General features: G+C 40.4%; 1 protein-coding gene across 1 annotated transcript in view; it reads left to right on the forward strand.

Moving 5' to 3' along the window:
* The window catches only part of KPNA1 (karyopherin subunit alpha 1), a 51946-nt gene extending 40579 nt beyond the window's left edge, over positions 1-11367 (forward strand). Inside the window, exons 12-14 of the mRNA XM_061365594.1 lie at positions 5830-5957; positions 6703-6881; positions 8340-11367. Coding sequence (XP_061221578.1) covers positions 5830-5957; positions 6703-6881; positions 8340-8527 — 495 coding nt within the window. The 3' untranslated portion in view covers positions 8528-11367. The remainder of the gene's footprint in view (positions 1-5829; positions 5958-6702; positions 6882-8339) is intronic.
* Positions 11368-12132: the final 765 nt, after the last annotated feature.

Raw genomic sequence — 12132 nt, forward strand, 5'->3', positions numbered from 1 at the left:
TATCTAGGCTTAGGTGTCTGTGTCAGTAGCTTAAAAGCCCATTAGAACGGGGATCTGAAGTGCTTTCCTCCTGCCCCTCAAATGGCAGTGATTTTATACTCATGCCATCATGTTAAATAGCTTTGGCTTACAAGTATTTGATACTTGAAGCAGTTGTGATTTGAATCGGTAAAGAAGGAACTGGAACACAAATAACTGAGATGCCTCTGTGGCCTGAAATTTCTAGCCAGGAGGATTTCAAAGCAGTCGTGCTGTATCACACCTGCCAGATAGGGTGGTGACTAATCTTGAGTTGTTAAAGGTAATGAGAGAGCTTGCAGGAGCAGGAAAACAGTCATGCTGTAAGACTTTCTTTCTTTCACATTTATGTGATGAATCGTATGTAGACAGCACTTGCATACTAAATGCCTGTGTGTATTTTTGCATGCCTTAAGTGATTTATTTGTGGGAACCAAAAAGAGGGGAAGCAAGCTCACTTGGTATTGACCAGCTCAAAATACTAATTTAATATACTACTGTTGAAGACCTGCTCCCTAACAGTGGCTACAGTGTATTTAGATTCAACGTCCTTGCAGATGTAATAAAACTCCGATAATTGACTTTTATTTAGCTTCACTCTTTAAAAATCAAATCCTGTAAAGTGATGAAGCTTGATTAAAATAAGCATAGAATGTTTCCAAGAGGCAGGCAACCATCTTGGAGGGTCATAACACAGGAATACTGTATATTTTAAAGCAAAGACAAAGAAGTTGACACTTCAGAAGTGAGGGCCAGATCCGCTGATGGACTGAGCATTACAATTCAGTTCCGTTTCAAATTACATTTGAAAATTCAGATTTCAATGAAAGTTCAGTTTTAGTTTCCTGAAAGACTCCTAATTGCAAGTCCAATGGACTTCAGTTCCATCTGAATGGGTGTAGCTGGGCAAAAATTTCAGTGTTAGTTTAATGTATTAAAGGATGGGGTTTGGATTGCCTGTTATGCAGCAAAGAGATTTCTAATGTGCTGTTAAGATACTATCTTGGTGCCTAGTAGTAGCAGCCTAAAACCAGTATGAATGTTAGAAATGGTCAGGAAAGGGATAAAAAGACCAAAAAGAGGAATCCTTGTTCTGGAATGAATCTTCACTGTATGTGCATCAGTCTTCAAAGGATATGCTAGGAGTGGAGTGGTAAGGAGGGACTATAAAACATGAGCTGGATTCCATATGAGGGATAGCTTTGTATACTATGAGACAAGCGAAGGGAGATGTGGCAGAATACTGTAGAAACACAAGTGGCATCTGAGAAGGTGAATAAGGAAGGATTGGGTATTTTTTGAGTGAAATCCTTGAAGGAAGAGACATTGAAGAAATTAAAGAGGTGCTGCCTTTAATTAGGACATACAAGCACATATCTTCTCATCCAGGTGTAGTCTAACTGGAACTCGGTGCTGCAACTGTAAATACATAAAAAAGGAGAAAAAGAAAAGTAAACATGAATAAAGTTTACACTTTCCTGTGCATCTGCTGTAGATTGCTCTTGGAAGGAGGACGTTAGCATGCTTTGTTCTTACATGCACTCACAAGAGTAATTTGGATTGAAAAATCCATACATAAAACTGCTGAAATTAGGTAGGTTTTGGAGTGTCTTTACTTTTTGGTTACCCTCATGGCCTGCTGTTATACTTCTTGAAAAATTCCAGTCATATTTAAAGCGTTAGAATGCATCAGCTGCTCAAAAAGAATGTTTAAACATCCTTTGCTTTATGGCATGTATGAGGAAGTTGCCCTTTATATTCATGAGTGGCCAAGGCACTTTTCCTTTTCCAAGGAATAGTGGAACATTTGAAGAGGTGGCAGACTATGATCTGTTTGTACATCAGTCCTTAGTTTACAACCTGATTTTTTTTCTTTTCATTTTCTTTCTATTTATTTCACATGTTTTGAGAGTTCTTGTTGAAATGAAATCTCTTAACTGTGTATTTGAAAGCTATGCTTGTCTTGAGCATTTTACATGCACTACGCAAGTCTTCAACGTACTTCTACATGAGAGGCACACACAGTACAGTAATGCTAAGAAAGTAACTGAACACTTTCTAAATCCTCAGAACTTACAAGCATCTCATCCTGCTTCAGTCCTTCAGGCTTTTGCTCTGCCTGAGGTTTGTTTCCCTTCAAGGAAAAAAACCCAAAATTCTGTTTTAGTAGTTTACTGTTTTATCACTTAGATGGAAAGTGGAAGGGAAACATGGCCTATTTCCACAATAACTGTTGCTCCCACATAAAATATCATAGAGCTAGGAATCCTTAGGCATTCTAGTTTGGTGTCAACAGTAACTGTTGTCGGCAAGGGTGCAAGGCATGGAGTGTAAATAATAGATGCTGCTAGCGCTTTCCCTGTGTTAATGCTTTATTGTTACAACCCTTGTTGAGCTTAACTGGACTTCTGAAATCTAGTGAAGATGCTAAGGTTAAAGCAAACTATTTTCTGACCTAGTTAATGGCCTGGGTTGGTTAGTTGGTTTATTTGGGTTGGTTTTCTTTTTTCACACGTCTAAGCTCTGAGAGTTTTGACTGTTAACAGACTTCTAATTGAAAAACTTTGCTGTACTATAGAGGGACAGTTAAGTCTCTTTAACTGGGACTCACGCTAGGGTGAGGTGGTGACAACACTTACATTGCATGTCAAGCAATAGGAAACATAAAAGTATGGTGATTGATAACCTGCTTCTCTCTTGAGCCACTCTCTTTCAGTGAAGCGCCTTATGAAAGGCTGCTTTCATCTGTTCTGCTTAGGTGAAGACAGCCAGCTTCACTGTAGAGCAGGAAACAAACAAGGTGCCTGTAGCCTTTTATACAATAGAATAAGAGAGAGATAGAAATAAGAGGAATTAGAAATAAGAACGCTCACCCAAGAGATGGGAGATCTGGATTCAGTTCTTTCTGAAAAGGTTCAACTCTGCGTTTCTCCACTCTGAGAGGAGAAATCTACTCACCAGTCTTTGCATTGAATCAAAGAGTTCAAAATCGATTGAGCCAGAAGGAAAACAATAAAAGTCTTGCGAGAGTCTCCAGTTGCTGCCCTCCCGTTACTAGTTCCCTTTGTTCTAGAATTCTCCTACTACTTTACAAGCTTAAATTGAAGTATTTTAAGGTAACTGAGGTTTTCCTGCCATTAAGAAGGCTCAACGTGTATTACTGCCCGTCAGCTAAGATATGCTGACCTAGTTCCATGCTATCATGTAACATACTCTGATTTTAGTACTTACTAAAGAAGTCGGTTTTAAGAAGACCCTTTTTAAGGAAATTAATCTCATGTAAAAGTTTTCTTTCGGAGGGAGGATTTAAGGTGTGATAATGAGATTTTTCACTTGTTCTTAGCTAGAATAGGATACTAATGCCCTGGCGTATCCTATTGTAGATCTGTATCAAGCTCTTTCAGTAGAGAATATTTAACATCCCTTAACACCCTGTTCTTATAAGGGCTTCCACCTCAACTCTGGACTCACACGAAGTGTAGACTGTGATGTCTCCTTTCTCCTCTCTAGTTGAATAGGACTGAAGTTCACTAGTGAAAACACACATCCCCTCACTCTCTAGATCCACAAGCATACATACACGGTCACAGATCTGTTGAATACCACTGTGGGCTCTCTGCCCATCTGTTGTCTGTGGCTGGTTGTCAGCTCTCTTAACTCGCTATACTTGACTCCTGTTCACTGGTTAGTTCAGCTTCATTCTTGCTAGCAAACAGATGCACACATTCATCTTGAGCAGCCCCACACTTGCAGACCCCTTGATTATTGGCATGAACCCTCAGTCCATGCCTGGATCCTGGACCTCCTATTTGCCACCTAGTCCAGTCTGCCAGTAAATTATGTACACTGTGATCCTTCACTCCCACCACCATACTTGGGGATGATGTGAATTCCTGCTTTGCGTGGAGCTGATGTCTAGGCACGTTGTCTTGTGACCTACAGTCCCACTGAAGCTGACAAGTCAAGATCCTCACTTCACCCACTGCCCTCTAGGCACACAGGCCCTATGGACTGTGATCCTGCTGCAGTGGCTGATGCTGGGACCCTCACCTGCTCCTGTTGTAGGGGCCCTTTCCCTCAAGGTTTGACACCGGTTGCTGGCCCTGAATTAATCTTTTTCTGGGCACCCCACAAACATGCTCTCCCTACTTCATGGCCCCTACAGCTACTAATGCTGAGAACCCCCCATCCACTCCAGTTGCTGATCCCACAGACACAGGGGTTTCTTCTTCAATTCCTGGCTTAAATTCAGTCATGCTGTTATCACTTGTTAGTGCCTCACTCTTACTCACACAGGCTAGCGAGGGAGGTTACATGGTGAGACAGTTAAAAGACCTGTTACGAAGTTTTGCACAGTCCCACTTGTCCCTGTCTTACAACTTAGGAAAGCCGGGTTGGGTCTCTGCGGATTACTGACTGTAGCCTTTCCTCCTTTGTGATTGTCTTGCTTATCACTTTTCTGTTAGGTTTGTGTCACCATGTGTTTTATTTATTACTTTCCTGTTGTTTTTATCTCGCTTTGAGATGAAAAGGTCCTTGAGCTGATAACCTTAATGAAGTAGATGCTGTCACGTCCCGTGCACCCTTACAGTGTGTTGCTTTTGTATAGTTTTAAAAATTGTGTTTTCCCATTAAAGTACATTGGGGAAGGGGAATACATTCTGTTTCTTGAAGATACTTTCTGTTACCTTTTGTCTTTTTTAATAGCTGGCTTCTGTTTATGACCTACAACTTCCAGCTTTCATGTTCAAATGTTTCAGTTGAGGACTTCTTGCTAAATACGTATTGCAAAGTACAAATCTAATATAACATGGCATGATGGAAGTGTAAATGGTTTTCCTTGAGGGCTCCAGATTCCTATACTGGAAGTGCAGATTCGGTGGTAAAGAGCGTTCATGGGACTGCGGATACAACTGATAGGTGATATGTGTTTATACAGTAGATGCAGTGTGGATGTCCAGACAAACAGGAAGGGTAAAAGAAGTGTCAGGTTTTTTTCACTGGGTAACCATGCACAATGCCAATTGACTATAGCTTTTTGCTCTATGTAGTGTTAATTTTCTATTGAGTCCCTTGAAAAGTTTCTCTTTGGCTTTCTTTGAATTTCCCTTTATCAATTCTATGACTACGTATCTTTGTGATACAGTAGTTCAAAAATGTTATTCTGAGCTCTCTTTGAATGATCCGTATGAATGTGCTTAAGGTCCTAATACTTGTGTAGCTAAACTAGTTTCATTTGTCTTATTGCAAAAGGCTTTTTCCAGAGGACGTTACTAGTTGCTGACTAAATATTCACTTGACTTTTATCAGTTCGGTGAGCTAAGCAGTTAACCATCCTACTGAACCATCCATTGTCTTTTCACCAGGAAAAAATAGATTGGTTCTTGGTTGTTTTGAAGGGGACCTTACGATTTGTTCTCTCTTTGACCTGTTGTCTCACCCACTGGAGATGTGGTATGACAGGCTTATGAAGTCTTTCTGTCATTAGGGGATCTTAGTGCATTACTGACTTACTAGCTTAATGCTCTACTATCTGGAATAATAAGGGAAGGATGGGCATTCTTTTGCTGTCAAACTAAGTAACACATTAGATCTGGCAGTCGCTTCAGTCTGAATGTGTTTTGAATATCTTTTGGGATAAACCAGCAGAACTGGGGTTTTGAATGCAAAGCTGAAAACTGATTTTTGCCACTTGATAACAAGTGTTTAATTGTTTAATGTGTCGTGCTGAGCATCGACATTGACTGTCTCAGGACAAGGAAGTTATTTCTTATTTTTGTTATAACCATGAGATGTTACTTCTTTTCACAGACGGTCATAGATGCCCATATCTTTCCAGCTCTTATAAATATTTTGCAAACAGCTGAGTTTCGGACAAGGAAGGAAGCTGCTTGGGCAATTACAAATGCAACATCTGGAGGCTCTGCTGAACAGATCAAGTATGTAGTAGTTCAGATCTTTCGATGCAATTGACTGAACTAGTGTTTGTGCAAGAAATCAAACTCAACCTAGAAAGTGAAAAAAAAACCCCACATTCTGTATGCTTTCAGTGTTGTATCCAGTGAGCCGGGTCTTTGTATTGAGTTGTGAATGAGAAATTCATTCCTTTAGGGAGAAATCACATAAGTGTTTCTGCAGGACAATGTTCATTTAACTAATTGAAGCCTTTCTCTTATGTGAAAAAGCCCTAAATGCAACTTTTAAACTAATTTCTTAGTGCTGGTTGTAAAGTGTAACAAAATGTATTAGCAGTCTGGAGAGGGATGGCTCTTTGTGGGCATTTTGTGTATTGTTTTTCCTGCTCAACTTACACTAGTATATTATGATTATATTATATGCAATTTTGCATAAACCAAACCCATGAATTTGTAAATGTATTAAATTAATATAGTTTATATCAATAGAAAATGTCTATAAACTATAGCTGTATTTTAATTATAAATTAAAAATAAAAAGATTCATTATTTCATCTCTATATAGAGAGAGACAGAGAAGGTATGTTAAAGTTCTTTTGTTTCAGCAGAAAAGTGTATTGACGAGATACAAATAGATGTCTACTTTCTCAAGTTGCTATTTTAGCTCTTTGTTTTTTGTTCTTAGACCTTCATGCCTTTAAGTGTTTAAATGGCTACACCAATTATAATTTTGCAGAAAAGTCACTTGGTTTCATGTGGTGCTTTTCAGGTATTTAGTCGAACTGGGATGCATCAAACCACTCTGCGACCTCCTTACAGTAATGGACTCAAAGATTGTGCAAGTAGCATTGAATGGGCTGGAGAACATCCTGAGGCTTGGAGAACAGGAATCCAAACGCAGTGGCACTGGCATTAATCCTTACTGCGCTCTTATTGAAGAAGCATATGGTATGAGAAAAATGTAGTTAGGGGAAGTCATGGGTTAAAGTGGAAGTCAGGGGTTCAAGCGATGGTCACAAACCCATTAGAGTTTCAGCAGACCCAATTTCATTACTTTCTTCATCACTATTACCTGAACGTTAACTGTTCTTTGATGAGTCTCCATGTGCCAAGGTACTCCATTTGTACATTATCTTTGTGTCTAGATTTGAGGCAGTGTGTGCAGATCTTCTTTTCTTACTACTGACCCTGAAGGAACCTCATTCAGGCACTGAGATCTTCCCTTCATAGCAAATTAAGTGTTGGGTGCTCTGGTCTATTGTTCAGGTTTCAAACCTTTCCCTGTAAAATTATGGCAGCAGCCTCAGCTTCATTGTTTGCCTTTGGTCTGCTGAGGTTCTTGCATGTACCTGCATGATTTCATCCCAGTCCTGAGGTACTGATGCTCTTAAGGTTAGTTTCTGTGTTGATTGGCAAGTCCTTTATTAAGAAAGATAAAAATGGGTTATTGAGAGCAGTATAGAAGAAGATAGTGTCACTGAAAATGGCTTCTTGAACCATAGTTCCATTCATGGTTACCTTGACTTCCAGGGAAGAGTTGTATCAGAGTAGCATTTTTTTTCTTGCCTGCTTCTAGGTTTTAACTTCCCTTTTCATGTCAGTGTTACAGAAATGTCTACAGAGTATCAGAGAATTGTTTCCTGTAATCTTCATACATAGTGAAAGGAGCAGACAAGAAAACCGCTGCAATTCCCAATATTAAAGATTTTCTGGAGTGGCTAAGACTTGGATTTCATTATAGTATCATTCCTAAGTATTAAAGATAGTTTATCGTGCTGCATTCTTTTCATTTGTTTCTGACTACAAGGCCTGAGTTTGCCCATCTGCTTCATGTCTGCCCCAAAACTGGTTGCATGAGTTTAACTGCATTATATATACTTGTGGTACAGATTAGATAATGGAATCTCCATCCTTTTAAGCTTTGAAGATTTGCTGGGCACAGCTGGCTTTACCTGGTGTTAGTAGTAGTGCTGGGCTGGACTGCAGGTTGGACTAGATGATTACCAGAAGTCTCTTCCAACTTGCAGTTATGTGATTCTGTAGTCATGGTTCTTGTAATCAAAGCGCTGTGAACACACTTTCAGGGAACACAGTTCTAAAGGTCTCTTCAGAAAAATTCTTTGAGGTGAGGCCCTGTTCTTTACACATTCAGTCTTGCTGATATTTGTTTTTTCAGTGAAAGGATATAAAGTATGAAGCACATCACACAATTACAGGGAACTCTGTGGTTCAACCTGTTTTACTTTGGTTGTGGAGAGTATAAGCTGGGTAAAGACATAGAGGCACCTGCTCCTCTGAAAGGTGGGAAGAGAATTGTCATAGAACTTGATGTTCACAACAGACTGAAAATGATCATGGTCATGTGCTTTCACCAAGCTGTAACTTTTATATACTTTTTCTTTGCAGGCCTGGACAAGATAGAATTCCTGCAGAGCCATGAGAATCAAGAGATTTATCAGAAGGCCTTTGATCTGATTGAACACTACTTTGGAACAGAGGATGAAGACAGCAGCATTGCCCCACAGGTGGATCTCAGCCAGCAACAGTACATCTTCCAGCAGTGTGAGGCTCCCATGGAAGGCTTCCAGCTCTGAGGTGCCCCTGTACTGTGCGCTCCTCTACCTAACCAGTCCTGTTGTCGAGCCACAAGCCACCCGTGGAGTGATTCTCTCAATGTTTTCCATAATCCTGTTTGCGCTCATTCGCTTGCCTTGTGCACATGCTCTTACATACGTCTGGAAAACTTTTGGCTCTCCGTGGCAGGATGCCCCCTCCTTGGCAAGGGGTCACCAGAATCACCCTTCTCCTCTAGATTCTGAACCTCTCCACTGTCACCTTTGTGGAGTTGAGGCACCTTTCTATACTTTGAGATATTCCCTGCTCTTATTACAGGAAAATAATCCCTCCTCCACTAGCCCCCACTCTCCTGGCATCCAAGATAAGGCTGCCTTTTTCTTCTATTTGCTGCAGTGTGTGCCTGCAGTCCAGGGAAACATTCAGACTTTCTGAGAACGTAGCTGAATTAATTCCCCATGTTCTTCCCTGGATGCCTCTTTGGATGGCCGAGAGAGATGCATTATATCTTCACATGCAATGTATCTACTTTGCTGTATGTGCCAGCTGGGGTTATTGGCATATAGAACATGTTACAAATAATGGAGTAAGTTCTCTACCCCCTGCAACAACAAGCTGCAGTGGACATGTTTTCTGGTTCTTAAAGAATACTGAATACATCTGGCCCCATCCCTTCTCAACACTGAGCTCCCAAGCTGGATTGCAGACCACTGTGGAGACTTCCCAGTTGCTCTTCTCTGTCCACAAAAAAAGAGCCTGTGAATAGGTCACTCTTACCACCTCCCCAGAAATGACTTTCCAAATGACTTTCCAAACCAGCTTCTAGAATGGAGAAACTACCCCCACTTTTGCTTGCCAGCACAGTATGATCCAGTTGGGCCTTCCCTAAAAATTGAGCCCTTTCTGACTTCATGCTCCAGAGTCTGGTCCTTGGTATTGTAGTTATGGCTGAAAAATTCTTGTCTGCCTCTTTACATTTTTACACAGTGTGACTTGAACAGATTTATCTTCTGAAAAATAACCTTCTGAACACAGAAATTTGAATTTGTAAAATTTAGCACAAGGAGCGTTAGAGTTTCATGAGACAAGAGCTTCTTCTCCAGCTCACCTGATAAAACCAGAGTCCTCCTGGTCAAGGCCCTTATTTAACAACTCAAATGACACTACGCTCAAAGGATAATAATCTTACAGCCGGATCCTCCTGGCCCTTTCAGTTTTCCCTCTTGCTGTTTACTAGACTTGAGATAAATAAGCATGGAACGCATGGTTCCTGCAGGTGACATCTATAAGGCATCGCTGACTGCATGACAGCTGTCATCTGCAGCTGTAGACTGCCATTCTGCTAGCAGCATGTTCTTGGCTCTGCGACCCGCTTGGATCACAGACATCTGATGCGAAGGCCAGCCACTCCTCACTGACTTCAGCTGAGATTGGCACCAGAATCTGCGTGCAACTGGAGAGATGCCATGTGATTGAAAGTGGCGGTTCCATTTCTGTTAATGCAATGGATTGTCCAGGCCGTCCGCTCCCCCCTGCATCAGGCTGTGTTCTTTCAAGCCCTTTGGGATGCTTGGAACCACATTTGTCCAGTGTAAACATTTCAAAATCACCACTAACAACTGCAGTGTCGTGTACCTGTGGTAGAGGTTAGTGGCAGAACTGACTGCAAGATCATCCTTCTGGCTCCTCTCAGTGACAAGTCACTGCAAAAGCAAAACCAGCCCATTGGATACAGAATGATAAAAACGTATAAATCACTTGTCAAACTGCTGAAAGAAGCTAGGCAAAGGCCTGAACATCAGCTCTGTGTGACCATCATTTAAGTACAGTCTTCAGTTCTGTCTGTGCTTCAGGATGGAGACTCTGACCTGTGTGGCTACAGCAGCAGCCACCTGCTGCTTCCCTAGCTAAGCCAGTTGGCCTCCACCTTCCCTCTCCCACTTACTTTCTCTAGTGCTGCTTTGTGCTGAAGGAACATTTAGTTTACTGCACTTGATCTGTAAATGGACTTTGATTCTTTGTAATTTTAGGGGGTTAAATTTGGTGGTTAATTTAAAAAAAGAAAAAAAAGGAAAAAAAAAAAGCAAGAAAACCCCTCAATGTTGCCTTTACATCACATATAAATAACTGTGTTTCTCTTTTCTTCAAGGGTGATAGAAGCACTGATTAGTAGCAAAACCTTGTTTTAGCTTTTGGATTTTTTTGTGCTGGATTTTTTTACGTGTAAATTTCCAATAACATGTCATTTCTATAAGATTTGTTTAAAATCACGTACCTCTTATTGGATGGTATAAAAATGCTACATATTTTGTAAACAAATCTGAGCAAAGTGTGTGTGCATATATTCTGTATATTCATATATGTATATTCTGTGTATATATACACTAGTGTGTATATATACATATATACACACACACCTATATATGTACACACATGCATATGTGTGTATATATATACACATATCTATATATCTATATATATATAAGTGTTTTCCAGGCTAGTGAAAACAATGTGGTGCATTGGCGTTTTCTTCCCCTGCCCCCCAAGAAAGTAATGACAGTTGCCTCTAAATGAGTGAATTAAAAGAGTCCGTTGAAGCTGAATGGTGTGCCTTCCTGTGTAAGGAGCCTGGCCAGTGTTTGTTACTTTTGCTGTGGATATGTGGATTCAGAGCAGATAAGTATAAATCTTTAAACTTGGTATGTTTGTTTGAAGCGACAGGCCTGGTTGACACAGGTAATCTTGTTGTCATATATACCTAGACTGTGTAAGGCATTTGACTGGTAATGCATAGTATTTTGACTGAAAACTAAAACTATACAAAAATCAACATGGCACACATTAAATGGATTAAAATGTGGCTAATTCATAGGTCTCAAGTTGAATTTTAAATGCTGCTTAATTGAGTATATTTCTGTCAGGATTTTCCAGCAACCAGATCTTGGCCTTGCTTTATTTAGCCTTATGAATAGGTTGAAAAGAAACAAAATCCACTTCTAACAAAGGTTGTGCATTCTAGGGAGAGCAGACTTGTGAATGATGAAAGGAACAGGAGCTCCCTGATACAGACTCATCAGAATTACTTGGTATGCCAAGGGCAAGTTACCTATTTGCATTTTAATAGAGCCAAACATGTAGTGTAACGTTACCCATCTAATAAATAACATTCAGGCCACAGGTGAAGGACTCTGTTCTGGAGAAGTGCTGCTGAAAGTCTGAGCATCATTCTACATCATCGCTGGAACGCTACTTCCTAACATGTCACTCACTGTGTGGCTACTGTAATGCTCACAGGTACAAAAATAAATCTTTAGTAGAAGTGGGGAATTTATCTTAACTTTATAATGGCATTGGTGAAACTTCACAGGAACACTCGTTGCTATCAGCCAAAAAAAGGGATGCTACGAAATTGGGAATGGCAAGGACTAAAAATGTGGCAAGTTCCATTTAGATGAGAAATGAGGCACTCTTAAACTGACACAAGGGTTATGTCCCCTGCTAGGAACACTGAAGCTAGTATTTGCTTTCCTAAAGGATGTGCTGGCTGCTCAGATGGGAACTCTAACATCTCTAGCTTTCACTTCGTGAAAGTCCTGCTGTGTTCTGTATTTTGTGTGCAAGTAGG

The sequence above is a fragment of the Neopsephotus bourkii genome, unplaced genomic scaffold (genome assembly GCF_033783945.1).
Source record: "Neopsephotus bourkii isolate Nb327-2 ecotype Australia unplaced genomic scaffold, CSIRO-AGI_Nbou_v1 NB_1287, whole genome shotgun sequence".
Lineage (NCBI taxonomy): Eukaryota > Metazoa > Chordata > Aves > Psittaciformes > Psittacidae > Neopsephotus > Neopsephotus bourkii.